The 22,035-nt window shown below is 35.8% G+C and overlaps 4 protein-coding genes and 2 pseudogenes across 4 annotated transcripts; 5 read left to right on the top strand and 1 right to left on the bottom strand.

The window, feature by feature from the left end:
• Positions 1 to 378: 378 nt before the first annotated feature.
• On the bottom strand, positions 379 to 2,589 carry LOC111026818 (annotated as a pseudogene).
• A 1,908-nt stretch (positions 2,590 to 4,497) lies between these two features.
• LOC111026817 lies at positions 4,498 to 6,828 on the top strand. Its single transcript, XM_022304966.1, has one exon. The coding sequence runs from the start codon at positions 4,498 to 4,500 to the stop codon at positions 6,826 to 6,828; it is 2,331 nt and encodes a 776-aa protein (XP_022160658.1).
• Positions 6,829 to 7,011: 183 nt separating this feature from the next.
• On the top strand, positions 7,012 to 9,473 carry LOC111026816. Its single transcript, XM_022304965.1, has one exon. The coding sequence runs from the start codon at positions 7,012 to 7,014 to the stop codon at positions 9,256 to 9,258; it is 2,247 nt and encodes a 748-aa protein (XP_022160657.1). The 3' UTR covers positions 9,259 to 9,473.
• A 4,157-nt stretch (positions 9,474 to 13,630) lies between these two features.
• Positions 13,631 to 14,313, top strand: LOC111026815. Its single transcript, XM_022304964.1, has one exon. It carries the CDS (start codon positions 13,631 to 13,633, stop codon positions 14,291 to 14,293), a length of 663 nt encoding a protein of 220 aa, XP_022160656.1. The 3' UTR covers positions 14,294 to 14,313.
• A 471-nt stretch (positions 14,314 to 14,784) lies between these two features.
• On the top strand, positions 14,785 to 15,504 carry LOC111026814. The gene has a single exon (XM_022304963.1). The coding sequence runs from the start codon at positions 14,785 to 14,787 to the stop codon at positions 15,502 to 15,504; it is 720 nt and encodes a 239-aa protein (XP_022160655.1).
• An 83-nt stretch (positions 15,505 to 15,587) lies between these two features.
• Positions 15,588 to 20,959, top strand: LOC111026813 (annotated as a pseudogene).
• The last annotated feature ends 1,076 nt before the right edge of the window (positions 20,960 to 22,035 follow it).

Genomic DNA, 22,035 nt, shown 5'->3' with positions numbered 1-22,035 from the left:
TGATTGCCTTAATTTTGGACGACGAAGAAAAAAAATTTAATCGTACTAAGAAAATGTGGGTACGAAAAATGTTTACTGCGAGGAAATTCGTAGGAGAATTTCACACATTATTTAAAGAATTAGAAGATGAATAAATTTCTTTCTATAAATATTTTAGGATGTCACAAAGTCAATTTTATGAACTTTTAACTAAAATTCAAACTAAAATTCAAAAACAAAACACTACATTCCGAGAAGCTATTAGTCCCAAGGAAAAACTAATGGTCTGCTTAAGGTAAGAAATAAAAAAATTAGTATTTTATATTTTGTATTTTTTGTATTTAAACAAAATAGTTAATATTATTATTAACAAACTTATTACTTTAACTGTGTTAAAAGTTAATTTGGCTGAAAATTTTCAAAATAAGATTGTGCAGATGACCTTCCGGAACTTACAGTTGAAGGTGTTTGAGTGTGACTAAACATAAATGAATCATTTGGAGTAGATGAGTTTGACGCACGTGAAATTTCATAAATTTGTTGTTGTGGATGGACTGCTTGTTGGATGTTTTGAGTTTGAATAAATGGTATTGGGTGTATATTTGACCTGTTGTCTGGAGCTGGAAAATTCATTGATGGTAATTTGTATTCTTACTTTGTAAATGTGCCCACTCTAGTTCGGATACAACATTGAAAAGTTTTGACTTTGCCATATGCTGGTACTCGGGTGAAAAAGTTTTTACAGTAGCGGCTAGACTATTGAAAAATATGTCTATTGGATGATCATTAGCAGTGGCTTTTGTTTCTTGCTTATCACTTTCTACTAAATATTTCATTAGTACAGATGAAGCTGTCTCTGTTTTTTCAAATTTTCTTTTGTTTAGCAAATACCTAGATGAACTTTTTTTTGGAGATGCTGTAGATTTCTGATTTATGTTGTTATTAGAATTTTGTTCTGAAGTATCCCCAGTAATAACAACGCTCTCCATACCTTCGTGTTCATCATTCGATCCGTCACTCAAGCTATCAGGTTCTGCTATGTTGGTTTGTGTTTCTCTTTCTTTAAAAAATGGAATTATAAATGACATTGAATCTTCATACTTCCACTTCTTTTTAAGTTCAGCGGCTTGTCCACTTTTTGTAATATTTTTTCTCATTGCTTTTCTCAGCTGGTCACGTAATGAGATCCATCTATTCTTGCACGCTGGGCCTATTAAAAATATAAAATTTGGTTATAACAAAAAGTGTTTTAAAGTTTCAATCCTTAGCTATTATAACAAAATAATAAAATCGATTCAAGATAAATCGCTCTGCTCAGAATCTAATATTTTGGTTATTCGTATACGGTTTAATACTTTTAACGCATGTTTGGTAATTACTTGAATAAAAATAACTTATAAATTAAAACATTTTTGTTAATTTAAATTTAAATTTATTATATTGTTCGAACAGTTTAACAGTTATGTAAAATTAATTATTTAGGTTTTTAGCGACTGGTGATTCGTTTCAAACTATATCATTCAGTTATCGGCTGGGGCATTCGACTGTTCATTACATTGTTAAAGAAGTATGCAAAGCTATAGTAGACGAATTGTTAGCTGAAGTGATGCCGCAACCAAAGGAAAAAGATTGGGAAAAAATTGCTGACGACTTCTGGAAAATGTGGAACTTTCCTAATTGCTTAGGAGCATTAGATGGGAAACACGTGGAAATTTTTGCTCCTCCGAACAGTGGTTCCCAATATTTCAATTATAAGAAAACTTTTTCTATTAATTTGTTAGCTTTGGTTGACGCAAATTATAAATTCATTGCTGTAGATGTAGGATCCTACGGTAAGAATAGTGATGGTGGAATATTTGCCAATTCAAATTTAGGAAAAGCGTTGGAACAAAATAAACTACATGTTCCAAAAGATAAAAATCTTCCCGGAACTCAATGTCCAGTGCCATATGTCATTGTGGCGGATGAGGCATTTCCCCTAAAAACCTATCTATTAAGACCTTATCCTGGTTCTGTAATTAATGGTGATATACAGAAACAAGTATTCAATTATAGATTGTCAAGAGCTAGGCGCTTATCCGAAAACGCATTCGGAAACTTGGTGCAAAAATTTCGATTCTTTTTTAGAAGTATAAAATCTTTACCCGAAAATGTTGACAATATTATATTAACTACTTGTATTTTGCATAATTATATTAAAGATAATATTTTAATTACCCAACATTTAGACCCACCAGAATGTGAACCTAATTGGGGACGTATACATAGACAAGGTGGAAATGCCCTCACTACTGCTTTTAATGTGCGTGAAACCTATAAAACTTTTTTTAACTCTGAAAATGGATCATTACCATGGCAGAGAGATAAGTTTATGTAAAATTAAAAAATAAAAGCTGTAAAAGTAATATTAAGTACCTAATAATAAGTAATATTAGTTAAATTAAGTTTATATCTAGGTACCTGTTGTTTTCAATTCACTACCAATTTTTCTCCAGATATTATCTTTGTGAATGTTGTCGCTATATTTTTTATGCGTCATATCATACAGTTCTTGATATTGGCGTACTTCCTCAATCAACATCTCATCGTTCATGACTATTTAATGTTTAAACTATTAATATGTTATTTAATTAATCGAATGATTAATGTTATTTCATTTTCTACTGTAAATTGGAGAATTAAATAAATATTGTTTACTTACTTTATATGTCTATATTTTTGTATTTAAATATTCAAAAATTATAATTTTTAGTTAACGAGCTTACACATTCAAAATATAGTTTATTTAAATTGTTGACGGAAACGTTCCGCGTTGACATTCATACTATCCGTTAAGGACAAGAACGGACCGGTTACGTCACGTCAAAATATAGTTTTCGATAAACGTTGCCGTTCCGTGACGTTGACGTTACGTAATGTTGCCGGTGTATGTGAACATTGCGGTATAAATACATAGTAAGATATTTTGACGTGACGTTGCCGATCGGTGACGTGACGTTGACGTTCCGTATAGTGCGAATCGACCTTTAATGGTGAATCAACTGCACGTTTGTATGATTTAAGATTAAAGATTTACGATTTAAGATAATTAATAACATATTAATAATTACTAATTATGTTAAAACGTGAAATCGTGATAAACAGCAACTGTAAACTTTTCTTAAAACATGTAAAAATGAAATATTAGTTTATTTGGATGTTCATTGTTCGTGCGGATGACAATGCATCATTCTGTACTTTTTTTTGAAATTCTGTACCTACCTATACACCGATACACGTTACAATGCCTTTTTAAATTTATAGCATGCCAATCTATTTTGATAAAACTGTTAATGATTGGGTATTTAAAATAATGTTTAGCTGTTTCGTGTAAAGTCGTGTGCTAAAGTAAAATTAATTTAGTTTAATTAATAAGTTATTTTTTCAATACCATGATTGATAACAAACATTGTGGACTATCAATCATCAAAAAAAGTTTAGCTCCAAAATGTAAGTATAGGAGATGATTTTAGTACACATTTGTTAATAACATTTTAATTTAATACAATATGTAATTTTATGCCTATTTGTTGTCATATTTTGTACTACACATTTTGAAGTACAACTGACAGTGTACATAACTCATTAGTCATTAAATATTTTTTTTTCTATCTTCTATAATTGCATACTATTATTTTACATTTTTACTTGTTATTAAAATAAATCAAAAAATTATATTTAATCATGGGTAGTTTCATGCAAATATACATATACAAAATTTTACAATCAGTTAAATATTTGCAATATTAGGGCTTATACTGTGGGCAATTGATTTGATCCATTCCGGTAATGATAGTTATGAAGATAGAAACTTCCATTATAATTGAACTATTTTATATCTACTTGCAAATATGTATACATATTGGATTATCAGAAAATCAAATATACATACCTATTGCTATTAATTGTAAGTACAACTGAATAAGCTCTTTATAAATCTGATTATTATTAATTTTTAATACCATTTCAGAACTTTGGTTGTATTATACTTTGTCTACAATATTTCAACTACATGACTACTTGATGTATTTTATTGAATTAACTGCTGTGGTCCAATCATCAGATGTATGGTTAATAAATATATATTTATATATTTTATTTTCTCAATTAATTATTTTAGTGCTATTGAATTTCTGCTAAACTAAGTTAAAATAACACCCACATCAACTTAAAAAAATGTAAGATAATTTATTAAAATAATATTTTATATTAACTATTAAATAGTAATAGGTTTCAATTCTTTTTTAGGATATCAGTTGTTAAAATAACTATGAATCTATTGATGTAATTATTCAAATTGAAAATCTACATGTTGTGTCATCATTGAAAATATTTGTATTGTTCTGAAAATGTTGTAAAATCAAGTAGAGGTTATTTATTCAATTATTTTTATTATTATGTTCTTTTCGAGACACTTTCTTATCATTGATACATACTAATCCAAAGATCGGAAAGTTAAAACGATTTCACTATTTGTTAATGTGTGTGTCTGGGTCAGCACGTACAATTGTTAAGTCTATACCCCTCTCAGAAGCCAACTATGACATAGCTTGGGGAGCCATGATCGAACGTTATGACAATCAACGTCTCCTTGCCACGGCTCATTTAGATAAGTTATTTGCTTTTCGTCCGATCACTACGGAGTCACTACCGTCGCTCTTAACGTTCGTCAACGTCTTTCAAGAAAACATTGCAGCAATCAAAGCGTTGGGGGTAACAGATCTGGCGGGATTCATTTTGTTTTTTATCGGTTCGCGGGTGCTTGACCCCGCCACGCGTCGCCTTTTTGTAAACAGTGTCACACATGATTCGATTCCTACGTTTGACCTGTTAATTAAGTTCGTACAACAACGGTGTAAGATATTAGAATACACTCAAGGTCTATTCAAGGTCGACACTCGCACTAACAAAACTAAGCCCACGTCTTGTGCTCGATCGTTGTTGTCTACAGGAACAACCAGTAGTTCGCCGTCCGTGAAATCATCTCACAACGTAGGCTCGGCTTCCTCTGAGGGAACTAAATATTGTTCTTGTTGCCAAGGTGACCATGCAATTTACCGATGCAATACGTTCAAAAAATGGTCAGCTGTTAAACGTCGTGACTATGCATTGAAAAACCGACTATGCTTTTCATGTTTGAGCGCTTCTCATATGGTAAACGCGTGCTCGTCTAAATATAATTGTAAAGCTTGCGGTCAACGGTACAACACACTCCTACATTTGAATAAAGGAGAGGGCACTACTTCTCCATCTACGTCGAATCAGGTGACTACCGCTGACCCCTCTGACGGTACTGAGAAACGTACTCATTTCGCAGGAGCTGCACGGGCAGATAATACGGTACTGTTGGGTACAGCCATCGTACGCGTACGGAATAAAGCCGGCAGTTATGATAATGTACGTATACTAGTTGATAGTGGTTCGCAAATTTCTGCTATTACTACTGAGTGCGTCACTCGACTAGGCCTCGCCCGCCGCAAATGCCGGACCGAAATAGTAGGTTTGGGTCAAAGTCCCGTTAAGCAAGTGAGAGGGAGCGTCACGTGTTCCTTTTTACCACACCATGCTTCCAGTCCAATTTTCAATTGTCCCGAGTTGATAGTCCTCAATCAAATCACGTCAGATTTGCCATCAGCTCCGTTACCATCAAGTGTGCGAACGTGTTACCAACATTTAGCCTTAGCAGATCCACAGTTCGATCACCCTTCAAAAATCGTCATGCTTATTGGAGGTGACTTATTTCCTCATCTCATTCATACTGAGGGTGAAATCAAGCATACTCCAGGTTTCCCGTCAGCGATAGACACGCATCTTGGTTGGATCTTGATCGGAACCGTCTCCGCACAGGATCGGCAGTCATCGCCTTTGACATCATTAACAGCTAGTTCGAATCCGTCCATTGACACTCTGATGCGTCGTTTTTGGTCCTTTGAAGAGCCAGTTTCTCCAATTTCCCCTACGACTGAAGACGAATGCTGCGAGCGATGGTTTTTGCAAACAACGTCGAGGAAGTCGGACGGCCGCTTTTGTGTAGCTTTACCGTTCCGAGATAGTTTTCGTGCCGAAAATAATGTACCTTCTCATGGGTTAGGGGACACGAGGTCATTAGCTTTAAAACGACTGTACAACTTGGAACAACGTCTAGGTAAGGATACTAAACTATACAACGCATATCGTTCCTTTATGGACGACTACTTGTCCCTTGGGTATATGAGACTTGCGTCCAGACCGGGTAAATACTTTATTCCGCATCACGCGGTATTAAAACGTGATGGGGATGTGTCTAAGCTGCGTGTTGTCTTCGACGCTTCAGCTAAGTCGTCTTCAGGCTTATTCCTTAATGATACATTATGTGTCGGTCCCAAATTGCAGAGCGACATAGGCGAATTATTACTTCAATGCCGTCTATATAAATTTATATTCATTGCTGATATTGTTAAAATGTATCGCCAGATTGAGGTGCGTGACGAAGATTGTGTATACCATCACATTTTGTGGCGAAGTTCACCTGACCATGATGTACAAGAATATGAATTATTAACGGTGACGTACGGTCTGAGTTCCGCTCCCTTTTTGGCCATCCGGGTTCTGCATGCTTTAGATCAATGCTCCGAGCCACAATTTCCTGCGGCAAAGGGGATTCTGACCCATAACACTTATGTCGACGACATTGTAGTTGGGCGCAACACTGAAGACGAATTGCTTCACGTTCAAAATCACATCATTGGATTACTACAGTCAGCTGGATGCAGGTTAAAGAAGTGGTGTAGCAACAGTGCAAGCGTGTTAAGGTGTGTTTCTCTAGAATAGGTAGTAAGTCGCCCATCGTTCGATCTGGAGGAGGAACCGTTCATAAAGGTTCTCGGCCTTCATTGGGACCCTCGTGGTGATGTGTTTGGATACCATATCAACGTCTGCGGCGCGCCGGACACCAAACGAGGGGTCTTGTCTACGATTGCGAGGCTTTTCGATCCTGTCGGGGCTTTGGGACCAATGTTGTTATGGGCCAAGTCCTTTATGCAACAACTTTGGCAACAGTCCGTAGACTGGGACACTCCTCTTCCTTCAAATTTAAGTATCATTTGGCATCAATTCTTGGCCGAACTGCCGTCTTTATCGAGGATAGCACTCATTCGTCATATTGACACTCGTGACTACCGTGATGTACAACTCATCGGCTTTGCCGATGCTTCCCAATTAGGGTACGCTGCGACCGTATACATACGTGTGGTCAGTTCCTCGGAGAGAGTACAGGTACATTTTCTTACAGGCAAAACGAAGGTCGCCCCACTGAAGAACAGCGACACGGACATGACACTTACGATTCCTCGGTTGGAATTATGCGCGACATTGTTATTGGCACAACTGTTACATTGTCTTCATATGAAACTATCTCCTACCGTCAGCATTTCGAAGATACAAGCTTGGACTGATTCGTCCGTGGTATTGTTGTGGCTTACGACTGATCAAAAGAGTTTCAAAATTTTTGTAACAAACCGTGTAGCAAAAATTCATCTTCTGGTCCCAAATTGCGTGTGGTCACACGTCTCCACAATCGAGAATCCAGCTGATCCATCATCGCGGGGATTGTTACCTGAAGCTCTCATTTCGTGTGCACTGCATTGGAACGGACCTTCGTTTCTCCGTCTTCCCGAACACCAATGGCCGAAATCTAAATTCTCTGTGATCCCTGTTCACCACCTTCCTGATGTCAAACCTGCTGTTGCCGCTGTCAACCTTGTCCAGAAAGGTCCACAGGCTGATTGTTTTCTCCGTCGATTTTCATCGTTTAACCAGTTACAGCGTGTGTTAGTTTACGTCTTGCGTTATATTTACCGCGTCATAATGAAACGATCTACTATAGTCGGTGTCATCACATTCGCGGAACGACAGCGTGCAGTTCTTGTCGCGATCCGTATCACTCAACGTGTTCACTTTCCAGTCTTGTTCAAACAATTGGCTAATCCCGAACGTTTAGTGACACCATCAACACTGGCTCAATTAGCCCCCTTCATAGATGTTTTAGGTATAATCCGAGTAGGCGGAAGGCTTCAAAGTTCTTGGTTGACCGAAGAGGCGAAACATCCCAGCCTCCTGCCCAAGTCGTCTCATTTAACGGCATTGATCATCAACCATTATCATTTAACCTTTTTACATGCGGGGCCAAAGTTGGTCATTTCTATGTTGAGACAAAGGTTTTGGATAATGTCTGGTCGAGATTCTGTACGTCGTATGATATTCTCGTGCTTACCTTGTACTCGACACAAGGCGCAAAATCCTATTCCAAGCATGGGGAGGTTGCTGGAGTCGCGAGTTCAACCACACCGCGTCTTTTCCAAGGTAGGTTTGGACTTCGGTGGACCGTTCTTAGTAAAAGAACGTAAGCGGCGCAATATTCGAACTACCAAAGTGTACATCTCTGTTTTTATATGCATGGCTGTCAAAGCCATTCATGTCGAGGTAGTGTCAGACCTCACAACTGAAGCATTCCTCGCAGCGCTGGATAGATTTGTTTCTCGTCGAGGTTTGCCCACAGATCTATACTCATATTGCGGCACGAACTACGTCGGTGCTGCCAGGCAATTGCAAACATTACTTGCTGACAACGAAGTGCAAAACCGGCTGTCTTCTCGAATCGAGTGTAACTGGCATTTTAATCCTCCAGCCGCACCGCACTTCGGTGGGCTGTGGGAAGCAGCAATAAAAAGTATAAAGTTCCACCTTAAGCTTGTTATAGGAACTCAAATATTAACATACGAAGAGTTTCAAACTGTCGTCACCAGGGTGGAAGGCGTCCTAAACTCAAGACCGTTGACACCAGCTTCTACTGACCCCCATGATCTTGATGCCCTGACTCCTGGACACTTCCTCATTGGCCAACCCCTGTCGTCGATCCCAGAAAAGGATGTCACTTCTGTACCCTTAAATCGATTGACACGATGGCAATTATTGCGTCAACTGCATCAATCTTTTTGGAAGCGATGGCAACGGGAATACCTCACTACCTTGCAGGCCCGTCAGAAATGGACGAAGGTGTCGGACAATCTCGCAGTAGGTGATGTAGTAATCATTGACGCTCCAAACCAGCCACCTTATGTTTGGCGTATGGGTCGCGTCATCGCCGTCCATCCAGGGCCCGACCAGATAGTTCGTGTGGTCACTTTAAAAACTCAAGATGGAGAAATGCAGCGTCCTGTGGTCAAACTGGTCAAGCTTCCGGTTGACACAACAACTTCCTAACCTCTCCATTCACTATCCCATTCAAAAAAAAATCTTTCGTGAACATCCTGCCGATCCTTGTAATTTGTAGTGTTTTGTTCATAGTTATTTTATTTTATTTTTATGTTTTGTAAGTAACTTTAAGATTGACCGCAAGAAGTCTGTTCTTTTGGAAGGTACCTGCGTCTTCCAAGGTGGGGAGAAATGTTGGGTACGTTATTATCAGCGCCGTCGAAGAAGGCGGTGTGGGAACTAATGATCTACACCGCACAACCTGTTGTTTCCCTGATAAGTGAAATCGATATCGAAATCAATAGCGCGTATCGTTATTATCATTGTTTTTGTTGATAATAAGAGTTCCGTCGCAAAACAGTCTGTTCGTTCGGTTGTTGTTGTTTTTTTTTGACGCAAACCACGTTCTGTTCGTGTTTTTTTTCTTTGGTTTTGTCGTACGTAAGCTGTCGTGTGCGCCCCCGTCGCCGCCAACAATTACGGCCTTGTCGCCGTACGTACGTAAGTTCTTGTGTGCGCCCTCGTCGCCGCCGACAATTACGGACTCGTCGCCGTACGCATTGTCAGTTTTCGTGTGCGCCCCCGTCGCCGCCAACAATTACGGCCTCGTCGCCGTACGCATGTAAGTTGTCGTGTGCGCCCTCGTCGCCGCCGACAATTACGGCCTCGTCGCCGTACGCATTGTCAAATGTCGTGTGCGCCCTCGTCGCCATCGACAATTACGGCTTCCGTCGCCGTTCGTATGCAAGTTTCGTGTGCGCCCTCGTCGCCATCGACAATTACGGCTTCCGTCGCCGTTCGTATGCAAGTTTCGTGTGCGCCCTCGTCGCCATCGACAAGTACGGCCTCGTCGCCGTACGCAGTGTAAGTTTTCGTGTGCGCCCTCGTCGCCGCCGACAAGTACGACCTCGTCACCGTACGAACTATACCGTTGTACACATAGACATATTAACTAATGGACCGCTCATAGAGAGAGAAGTCTGGGGTGAACATCAAGCAAAAGAGATAGAAATATAAGTTGGAAGTGCATGGAAAAAAAAAAAAATTTTTATTTTTCCANATCGTCGCCATCGACAATTACGGCTTCCGTCGCCGTTCGTATGCAAGTTTCGTGTGCGCCCTCGTCGCCGTACGCAGTGTAAGTTTTCGTGTGCGCCCTCGTCGCCGCCGACAAGTACGACCTCGTCACCGTACGAACTATACCGTTGTACACGCCCTCGCCGTCGCCGGTGATCACGGCCTCGTCGCCGTACGTATATCGTATTTCGCGCGTGTGCCATTCGGCGCCGCCGGAATTACGCGCCGTCATCAGTGGCGCCCGCTGCAACCTTCATTTCCGCCTCCACTGATGCAGAGAATAGATCATTGATCATCTCCGGTGATATATCTTATATATATACATATATTTTTAACCATTTGTAATATGAGCTGTAACTTTTGTGCATCTAATTATTAACATTAAGTATTTTAAGTACTCCCCCCCTTCCCATTACTTGTCATTAGTAAGTAAGAGATTTTATTACAGTCCACTACATAGCTGTCAAAGCACATATCATATTGTATTTACTCCAAAGCCAATTCCTCGGTATTTCGAGTTACCTCCTTTTTCTTTTATCCGGCATTTCTAGGTTGTCGGTATTGTCCCGCGTGACTATACAACCGGGACGGTCGCAATCGCACAAGTACTATTCCTAAATCTGTATTTTTGAACGGTATCCATAGCTCAGATGAACTGACTACTGCAATCTCTTCTCTCAACTAATGTCAACTTAAATTATCAGCTCCACCTATTCCATGATCTACCCAGTTGTTCTTTTGATGTTTCTGATGTTGATAACGGATTATCGATGTTCCCTTTTACTAGATCCAGTGGCCCTGATGGACTTCCTGGTATATTTCTCGCTAATATAAAATCTGTCATATATCCCACTATAACTTGTATTCTGTAAGTCACTTAGTGAAGGTGTTTTTCCCGATGTTCTCAAACTCAGTGATGTCACACTAGTATTCAAGACAGGGAATATTACTGATATTCTAAACTATCTAGACCAATATCTATACTTAGCCAAGTTGCTAAACTTTTTGATTATCTCATCTTGCAAAATATTCAGCCATCAGTTAATGCTATCCTAAACATGCAGGATGGATTTCGCCATCTTTTATCAACTTCTACTTGCAATATCTTGCAATATTATATTTTCTAAATACATTATTGATGCTTTCACTGATCACTCACAAGTTGAAGTTGTAAATACAGATTTTTCAAAAGCGCTCGACTGGGTCAACCATTAGAAGTATTAAAACACTGGTTTCGGTTTCGGTGAGCCTTTATTATCATGGTGTTTCTCATGCTTACATAAAGTAAACTATTAGTATAAATCCATGGAGCTTACTCTACAATAGTCAACGTCACTTCAGGTGTACCACAATGGGTTATTCCTCATCATTACTTTTTCGACTCTTCGTCAATGACATTAGAGATAGCATTCGTCACTGTTACTTTTTATTATTCGCTGTAGACCTCAAAATGTTTATAAAAGTCAAATCAAATTCTGACTGTCAATTTCTACAAGATGACCTCAATTCGTATTTACTCTGATCTGGTTTACATTGTTGGTTATAATATGTGTGTTAATAATTTACAATATGTGTTTATTTATTACATAATAAAAATAATTTGTTAGTAATACAGTTTTTTTTCAACATATTATGTTTGTCTTACTATAAAAATAAATTCATCCCCCAGTTTTTATATAATATTTATATATTTCCATTAATAGATATACTTGTAATAAGCATTTTCTTTTTTTCTTAATATTAATTTACTAATAAAATTTACTAGTGTAAATATATATTTATTTAGGTTTTCCATTTTTTATGTTTATGTTTTTTTATTCATATTAATTTATTTCTTGTTGATTATTATTTATTCAATTAGTATTGGCTGTGTGGACTACTATTCATAATCTCAAAAGTTATCGACTTAGCCAACATTGTTTGAATTAATTATTATTTTTTCTTTTCTTCAACGTTAGTTTAATCTTTTACCAAATTAAATGCAGTTTCAATATTCTGATCATTATAAGAATTTTAAAATTTGTCACAATATTGACCCTGATTCAAAAATGATTAATACTTCTTTGCCCTTGTGTTATTTTTCTTCTGAATTATAAGAACTCTCGCCCTAAACTTTTCATACTTTTTCCAAGCTACTGGACGCTATCTCTCACATCTCAGCTGGTATTTAGATTGTATATCTTGTCTATTTCATCCTAAAGATATGTACACCCCCCACCTCTCTTATACAGGTCATGAGTTGCTGCTAGCATATCCATACTTTAATATCCAAATTGAGTTGTTTTTCGATTCCACATACAAAAACACATATTACCATTCCATTAAATCAACATTTGCTGCAATCTATATTTTCATATCTCAAAACGAACACACTTCTAGTCTCTTTGTTATTGTACCTATGTATACAATTTATTATTTCATTAATTTAGGTTCCTTACTTTCTCATAGTGTAATTAAATCATTTTGAAGGATAACTCTATCAGAATGTAATTTTATTAAACCAAAGATTTTCATATCATCGGCAAAAAGTAATTTTTTAGAATTAAGAAAATGCAAATCATTCCTGAAATATAAAAATAACAAAGGGACTAAGTGAGATCCTTGTGGAACCTTTAATTGATCAGAGAGAATATTTTTTAATTTAACAATTCAAACATTTGCCTTCTGTCCGTTAAGTATGAGGCCAACCAAGACAAAAAAGGGTCATGAATACCGATGGAATACAGCTTATTAGAAAGAACATAATGACTTATTTTGTCAAAGGCCTTTGCAAAATCTGTAAAATTTACATCTACTTGAAAATTGGAAGCAAATACATCAAGTATAATATATTTTTTGAAAAATTAAAATAAATCAATCATAAAAAATAGATTTAAATGATTTTTTAATGATTGAAATAATATGCCTATAGTTAATAATAATACCTAGTTCAATCTTTTCCTTTATTCATAGGTTTTACAAAACTAATTTTGTAATTAGATTTAGAACAACCAGGGCCGTATTTAGGAGGGGGGAGGGGGTGAGGCCATTTGCTCCGAGTGGCCAAATATTGATCTATTTAGGGGGCGGTCGAGCACCACTGTAACCCGGTGTAGTAGTATTGTGTCAATAAATATTTTTTTTTTTTGGAAAGAATATTTTGTACTATGACATGACCCTTTTGAACTTAGCAGTACAATAATAACGGATAAGTGCTAGCATAGAATATATTTAATACAATTTTAACATAACCACGGTTGTGGTTAGGCAACCATGACTTAACCATAAAGATTTATAACTAAAAATGTGTTAAGAAAAATCAAAAATGTGGATCTATTTTTTGGTGGGGAGGGGGGAAGTGCAAAACCGGCTGTCTTCTCGAATCGAGTGTAACTGGCATTTTAATCCACCAGCCGCACCGCACTTCGGTGGGCTGTGGGAAGCAGCAATAAAAAGTATAAAGTTCCACCTTAAGCTTGTTATAGGAACTCAAATATTAACATACGAAGAGTTTCAAACTGTCGTCACCAGGGTGGAAGGCGTCCTAAACTCAAGACCGTTGACACCAGCTTCTACTGACCCCCATGATCTTGATGCCCTGACTCCTGGACACTTCCTCATTGGCCAACCCCTGTCGTCGATCCCAGAAAAGGATGTCACTTCTGTACCCTTAAATCGATTGACACGATGGCAATTATTGCGTCAACTGCATCAATCTTTTTGGAAGCGATGGCAACGGGAATACCTCACTACCTTGCAGGCCCGTCAGAAATGGACGAAGGTGTCGGACAATCTCGCAGTAGGTGATGTAGTAATCATTGACGCTCCAAACCAGCCACCTTATGTTTGGCGTATGGGTCGCGTCATCGCCGTCCATCCAGGGCCCGACCAGATAGTTCGTGTGGTCACTTTAAAAACTCAAGATGGAGAAATGCAGCGTCCTGTGGTCAAACTGGTCAAGCTTCCGGTTGACACAACAACTTCCTAACCTCTCCATTCACTATCCCATTCAAAAAAAAATCTTTCGTGAACATCCTGCCGATCCTTGTAATTTGTAGTGTTTTGTTCATAGTTATTTTATTTTATTTTTATGTTTTGTAAGTAACTTTAAGATTGACCGCAAGAAGTCTGTTCTTTTGGAAGGTACCTGCGTCTTCCAAGGTGGGGAGAAATGTTGGGTACGTTATTATCAGCGCCGTCGAAGAAGGCGGTGTGGGAACTAATGATCTACACCGCACAACCTGTTGTTTCCCTGATAAGTGAAATCGATAGCGAAATCAATAGCGCGTATCGTTATTATCATTGTTTTTGTTGATAATAAGAGTTCCGTCGCAAAACAGTCTGTTCGTTCGGTTGTTGTTGTTTTTTTTTGACGCAAACCACGTTCTGTTCGTGTTTTTTTTCTTTGGTTTTGTCGTACGTAAGCTGTCGTGTGCGCCCTCGTCGCCGCCGACAATTACGGCCTCGTCGCCTCGTAGCATGGGAGGTAATGTTAATGATATGTCGGATTTCATACAACTACCAACGATTGAGTTACCAAATTTCGATGGAAATCTTGTAGAATGGTGTTCTTTTCGAGACACTTTCTTATCATTGGTACATACTAATCCAAAGATCGGAAAGTTAAAACGATTTCACTATTTGTTAATGTGTGTGTCTGGGTCAGCACGTACAATTGTTAAGTCTATACCCCTCTCAGAAGCCAACTATGACATAGCTTGGGGAGCCATGATCGAACGTTATGACAATCAACGTCTCCTTGCCACGGCTCATTTAGATAAGTTATTTGCTTTTCGTCCGATCACTACGGAGTCACTACCGTCGCTCTTAACGTTCGTCAACGTCTTTCAAGAAAACATTGCAGCAATCAAAGCGTTGGGGGTAACAGATCTGGCGGGATTCATTTTGTTTTTTATCGGTTCGCGGGTGCTTGACCCCGCCACGCGTCGCCTTTTTGAAAACAGTGTCACACATGATTCGATTCCTACGTTTGACCTGTTAATTAAGTTCGTACAACAACGGTGTAAGATATTAGAAGACACTCAAGGTCTATTCAAGGTCGACACTCGCACTAACAAAACTAAGCCCACGTCTTGTGCTCGATCGTTGTTGTCTACAGGAACAACCAGTAGTTCGCCGTCCGTGAAATCATCTCACAACGTAGGCTCGGCTTCNTATTTTTATATCGGTACGTTTTAATTGAATCTATAAATATATATATTATTATATTAAATCTAAATCTGATAATCTGATTAATTGATAATTTGTCATTTGGTCTCCGATATCCATGCTCTTAGCAAGTCCGTGAACCGTTATTGATTTCATTTATCATAATATAAATTGTTATTTTATACGCGTTTTTAAAATGGCTGGACGAAAATGTGCTTGTCCACCGGTGACTGTCATTGATGCAGTTATTTTGTTTAAGGACAGAGTAATCACTACTTCTGATAATGGCGAAAAACGTAAGTTTACTTTTATATAGCTTAATATCACTACTACGCTTGGAAAAAAATACGCTTAAAAATATTTTTATTATTTACGAGTATTAAGAATATTTAAAATTATGAAATCAAAAAGTAATTATATAATTATAATAGTTATAACACCATCTGTACCAGATTATAATGATTCTGAATGCATGAATAGTTTATAGTAAAGCCGTATTAGATAGGTACTTCGTGCGTGAGTTTTAACCTAACCGTTCTTAATATTTGCGATGAAGTTAACCCCCTCTGCCCCAATCATAATTTTTAATTTGAGACTTTGCACTTTTGCACTTGATTTGCAAATTCTAAAAATCAATTTACAATTAATTTTCTAAATATTTGTACTAGTGTGGATAATTTTTATGAATGTTGGGCTGACTTAATGACCATATTTAAATTTTGATAAAATTCATCAAAATCCCAAAAATTTCCAAATTTTGTAGTTCTAAATGTAATGTTTAATTTTTATATTCGAGGGTTGAGAAATTAAAATATGGTTCCTCATAAGTTACTCTACCGTAACCAAAATTTCAAATATAAAAACACATAATATGTATAATATTAATATACATACTACTCCACTCAGAATATAATAAGTTCACCAGCTTAGGGAACTTGTCAGGTGACTATTCTGGGGGGGGGGAGAGAACTTCAACTTTGTAGTTCCCACCCCAGTTAGACTAGTACACAATGACATTTTGTAAAAATAATAATGAATTTTAAATATTACTATATTATTACATAGGCTCTCGTAATATTGGTACTAGATATTTATTGAATTTTCGAAAATCTAAATAATTTAAAATTTCCATACTCATTTTATTTAAGAACTCATATTTATAAAAATTGGGTGTCTAATATTGTAATAACAACATTTAACTTAATATTAAATCTTTATGCTCAAAAAAATCAATCGACATTTTCATTTTTAGAAATTGCTGTAGCTAAAAACAATGTTTGGAATGATATAAGCTTATATTTAAATAGTGCTATGAGTGCAATTGCAATCCATACATTCGTTTTTAAAGGACGCCACGGAATAAGAGAGAAACTTGGACTTTTTAAAAATATTGTCACATCACATGTTCTTTCAAAAAAAAATGTTCAATATGAATCCGGTAAGTGACGAAATATTTACCCTAAATACATACATTTATAATGCTATCTTATAAAGTCTAACTACTTTTATTTGTATTTAGAATATTATGTATAATAATAAACTGATTAAGTAGGAAATATATCATAAAAGTATACTTCATACAATTATTCAAATAATGAATATGTATATATATATATATGTAAATGAATGTTTGTCTGTCTATCCTTCACTCATATTTAAACGACTGGACCAAAGGAGTTTAACAATCAGAATTTTTTTTTTCTGGCTAACGTCGGGTAATTCAGCTAGTTAATTATAAAAAATATTAGAATATTATTATTTACAGTTTTACATTCAATATCATACATTTTTCTTTTCATAACGATTTTCTTTGTGTAACTTAAATTTTTATTAATACGGATAACCTTTTTTCCATTTGTCAAGTATTTAAATCAAAGCTTTTTTAAATTAAATACATTTTTTAAATATTTTTTTCTTTAAAATTATTACATAATATAATGTCTGTGGAATACAATATAATTATAAAAATAAAAATATAACATAAACAAATTATATGAATTGGTTATATTCCTTTAAAATATATATTCCTTTTATTATATTTACTAGAAAACTCCACTGATAGTACAAGTGACGACGATGAATATCCAACAAAGAAATTCGTATTCACTTTATCCCCAGAGGAGTGGAAACAAATCCAACCTCAAGAACACATTTACAGGATTAAAGACAAAAATCGGCCATTTTTAAATTCAAGGTCATACTATATTTTGCCCCCAAAATTCGTGGACTCCGTTGCTTGCTGAACATTTTTGGGTTCATACTCAACTTCAATGCTGTATATCATTCCGTAGAGCCAAAGTGTACCCTAATGGTTCAAATTATATAGATGTTGTTGGTCGTTGTGTATCTTGTGAATCTAAATTCAGAGGAATTGTAACAGATAAACCATCAGGAAATGCAAGGTATTAAACATGAGTTATTTTTCATTTTTTATTTTCAATTTCATAAGTTCTTATTATTGTAAGTATATCAAACATCTTATAAACTATTTTCTTTTAATTTTCTTAGGGTTTTAATGCATTGCACGTATATTGGTAATTTTGCTGAAGATCATACTAAGCATACCAAAAAACGTCGATTAATTGGACCAGCTAAACAAAAGGCTCTTATGTCCATCATTGATGATCGAATTTCATGTGAAACATTTAGGGAAAGGGAAGCAACCCGCCTAATTAAAATAGGTAAGTTTAGCATATTGTATAATTTATAAAAATTTAAATTTATTACAAAAAAAAGTGGATGTCGCTCTGCTGTACAGTAGGTTACAAGTAGGTCACTGTACCAATATATTGAATGGTATTAAATTTGAATTCAATGATATAATATCATTGTATAAGAAAAACGATTCTGAGCGGAGACGATATGTCAGTCTAGGTTTAACTGTTTAAGACATATTATATACTTATCTATGGTATTAAAATAATAATTGACCTATAATAGATACCTATAAAAAATTCCAAATTAATCATACCACAATATCCATTAGGTACTTATAATGCGTTATATATCAAAAACAAACCCCGATACTATCATAGTCCATAGATATATAGTAATATACTTTAGAAGTTTCAAGTACCCACAAATAATATTATACAATCACAACAAAATAACTAAAATAGTTATTCTAGGTTTTTTTTTTTTGTAATTTCGTCCAAATTTGAACTTAAAATGACTATAAAAATAAACTGTGTTTATTATTCAATTTTAAATTTGATAAATTCGATCTTTAAATGCTCATAAAAAAAATTGTGCCTATGTATTTTTAATATTTTTCAACTGCTATTGTAACAATATATCAGGAGCCTTGTATTACATTTTTAAACTTTTTGGCCAAACAGATAAAACTTTATTGATATTCATAGAAAAAAAAAAAAAAAATTGAAATATTAAATTTTCCGTAAACAGCTCCAAACAAGTCAAAATACTTTTAAATACTTTTTTTTTTGATAATGGTAGATAATCTTATAAAGAATCTTGTATTACATTTTAAAACCTTAGATTTAAAAAAAAAAATTTTAATGAATTCTTAACTCAAAATAATTTGCTAATTTTCGTGATTTTTCATTATTTTGTCAATTTTTGAACTTTAAATACTTATAAAAAAAAAAACTGTGACTAAGGATTTTTAATATTTTTCAAATGTCAATGTAACAATATTTACTATAAACTTTTTTACCATACAAATAAAGTTTTATTGAGATTTGTAGAAAAAAAACCTAAAAAAGTTGGAAACTGAAAATGTTCGTAATCAGTTTAAAATAAGTCTAATTTGAATAAAAATGTAATAAGAAAAATGGTAAGTGACATTTTTTATCCGTTTTTTCCTTGGGGACATTTTGATCCATTCATCTAAAAATATGGTAACGGGAAAATTTGATCCAGGGACATTTTGTTCCATTGGAGACAAATTAATTCTTTGAGGTACATTTTGATCTATTTTCTACAAAAATAAATTTTTTAGCCGATTTTTTATATCCATATCAGATATTTTTTATTAAATTTAAATTTTTATCAACTTGACTATTTTATCCAAATTAGATTTCTTTTTCATTAAACGTAGATTAATTTTATTGAAGTTATCTTTTTATATTTAAATAAGATTTTTTTGATAACAAATGATTTTTTATTCTACTAGGCTTTTTTTTAGGTTTTTATTATTCATTTAAAATTTTGTATTCAAATTATTATTTAGATTCTGAGCGGAGCGATGAATGTATTGCTTTTACAATGATGTGTGGTTTTTTAATTTTTAATTTTGTAATTGTTGTGTTTGTCGTCATTTTTAGTACAGTAAAAAATGCTTTGATTTTCTTCAACAGTAGCTTTTCTGATAGGAAAGTTAATCTAGTTGGTACTTTAGGCTGTCAAAATATTACAGTAGTTTTCAAAACTGCCATGAAAAACAAATGAAAAATTAAGGAAAAAACAGGAATTTTTATGCAAACCCGATTTTTGACAAAACTGTTTTTGGTTTTTAGTTTAACTCTAAAATAAATTACCGTAAATACATGAAGTTTTGACTGAATATTTATATTAGCATTTTGTAATAGGATTTGAGTAGTTTCCAAATTTTTTAGTTTTTGTAAAATATTATAAATACATAGGCACATTTTTTTTTTTTTATCAGCATTTAAAGTTCAAATTTTGACTTTATTTATCAAATTTAAAATTTAAAACTATTTTGTAGTTAAAAATGTATAAAATGTTCAACTTTTATAGCAAATAATTGAAAATTTAAATTAAGGTTTTACATAAATAGGTTATAATATATAAATTACTTTATTCACAATAATATCATCAAATATACTTAGTGACTCTTATCATTGAACTCAAATTAGTAATTCCATATTTTTTCAGTGTTCAGTATCCAAGAAATGTATTCAATGTGTTATTTTTATTTAACTTATATAATCTATATACATTTTAGGAGATCCTGAACCTGCAATCATCCCATCAGGTAACTCATTACGCCTTTTAAAATCTCGTCAAATATCAGCTAATAGGAGACATGAAAATACCCTAACATGTTTGAGTTTGATGAAAAAAGAAGATGACTTCAATGATGTTATTCATGATATAGGATATGACCCTTTTTTCGTGCAATATCATTCTTCTGAACAAATAAACATTTATAGAAGCTATTGTTGTACAACAAAATGCCCAAAGCTTGTCATAGACGCAACAGGATCGTTAATAAAAAGTTTTAAGAAAATTAGTTCAGACAAAACTAAAAGTCTTTTACTATATGAAGCTCTTGTATATGATGCCCAAAAGAAACAAAACTTCACTGTGTCTAATATGATAAGTGAGGGCCACTCAAATATTGAAATATCCAATTGGTTATTAAAATGGTTAAGATGTGATGTGCCACAACCAAAGCATACAGTGTGTGATCAATCATTAGCCCTTTTGTCTGCTATTGTATGCGCACCGTACGGAGCTATTGAAATGCTATCGTTAGATGGCCGTACGACACTTGCGACGGGTAAGAATATCTAGTAACCTTTGTGACTAGGAATAGGTGAAACTTAAAAGCTATACTAATCGTAAAAGAATAATGTACACGAGTTGAACAGTGTGCGCTGGTGGCACGACAACGATTATTATTGCCGACACATCATATATACATTAATATGCTACCGGGGGGATATGATCATATCTTACAACAAAACCTATATGTCGGGAATGGCGAGGTACAATATCATAGGTATACATAAACAATAACAATAACAATCTTATCTGCATAACATTGATAATGATAACGTGATAATGGCCTGGATTGATACTAGCTGACTCCTGGACGCGACGACACTGGTACCAACGGACAGGAACAAGCGCGACTGTTGAACCGATCGACGCACCGGCGATAATCGAATTGGCACACCTGACTGGTGCGGCGCTCGCGGCGTAACGGCGTACGACAGGGCACAGTGGGAAACCACGTGGAAACCCAAAGTCGGCCGATCGCGAACTCCTCAGAACCGGCGAACGGGAACGCAAACCACAGCGCGACGAACGAGACCGGTATACCGCGCGAACGCGGTCGGTGATTACTCACGCGTACGGTGATGGAGACTGTCGGAGTCGATGTTACCTCCAACAATGTCGAACGGGCGCGTTGACGCAAACGTGGTCGAAACGGCCGAGCACGAACTAAAATACGACGAACGAGCACGCACGTATTGACAACGGCGTGTAAGCGTAAAGAAAACGCGTTGTTCGGACGTATCCGGGCACGAACAAAACCACAACGGCCAACAATGGCGCGGGTACGACAAAACGAACAACAACAGGACGACCGGCCAAGCACGGACGTACTTAGAGAACTAGTTTTTCGGCGATAGCCCGCGACTGGAAGCGCGCCACTGGCGCGATCCAGAGTGGTGGAGGGGAGCGGGGTGCGACTTCGCGAATGTTCGACACCCGACGCGATGTCCAGCGGAGCAACGGCGGTGTATCACAAACAGCTATTGTCCAGTGTTTTACCCAATATTCATCACTCCATGATTACTTAACAGTTTGTGCAGAGTTACTCAAAGAAGGCATTGCTGTAGATTCGCA

The sequence above is a fragment of the Myzus persicae genome, unplaced genomic scaffold, assembly GCF_001856785.1.
Source record: "Myzus persicae strain clone G006 unplaced genomic scaffold, MPER_G0061.0, whole genome shotgun sequence".
NCBI classification, from domain to species: domain Eukaryota; kingdom Metazoa; phylum Arthropoda; class Insecta; order Hemiptera; family Aphididae; genus Myzus; species Myzus persicae.
The sequence above is the reverse complement of the archived record's forward strand: the minus strand, read 5'-3'. Positions and strand labels throughout refer to the sequence as shown.

Excerpts from the sequence above, each read along its gene's own strand:
- LOC111026817 (XM_022304966.1), top strand. The coding sequence starts at position 4,498 with ATGTGTGTGTCTGGGTCAGCACGTACAATTGTTAAGTCTATACCCCTC.
- LOC111026815 (XM_022304964.1), top strand. The coding sequence starts at position 13,631 with ATGTGGATCTATTTTTTGGTGGGGAGGGGGGAAGTGCAAAACCGGCTG.
- LOC111026816 (XM_022304965.1), top strand. The coding sequence starts at position 7,012 with ATGTTGTTATGGGCCAAGTCCTTTATGCAACAACTTTGGCAACAGTCC.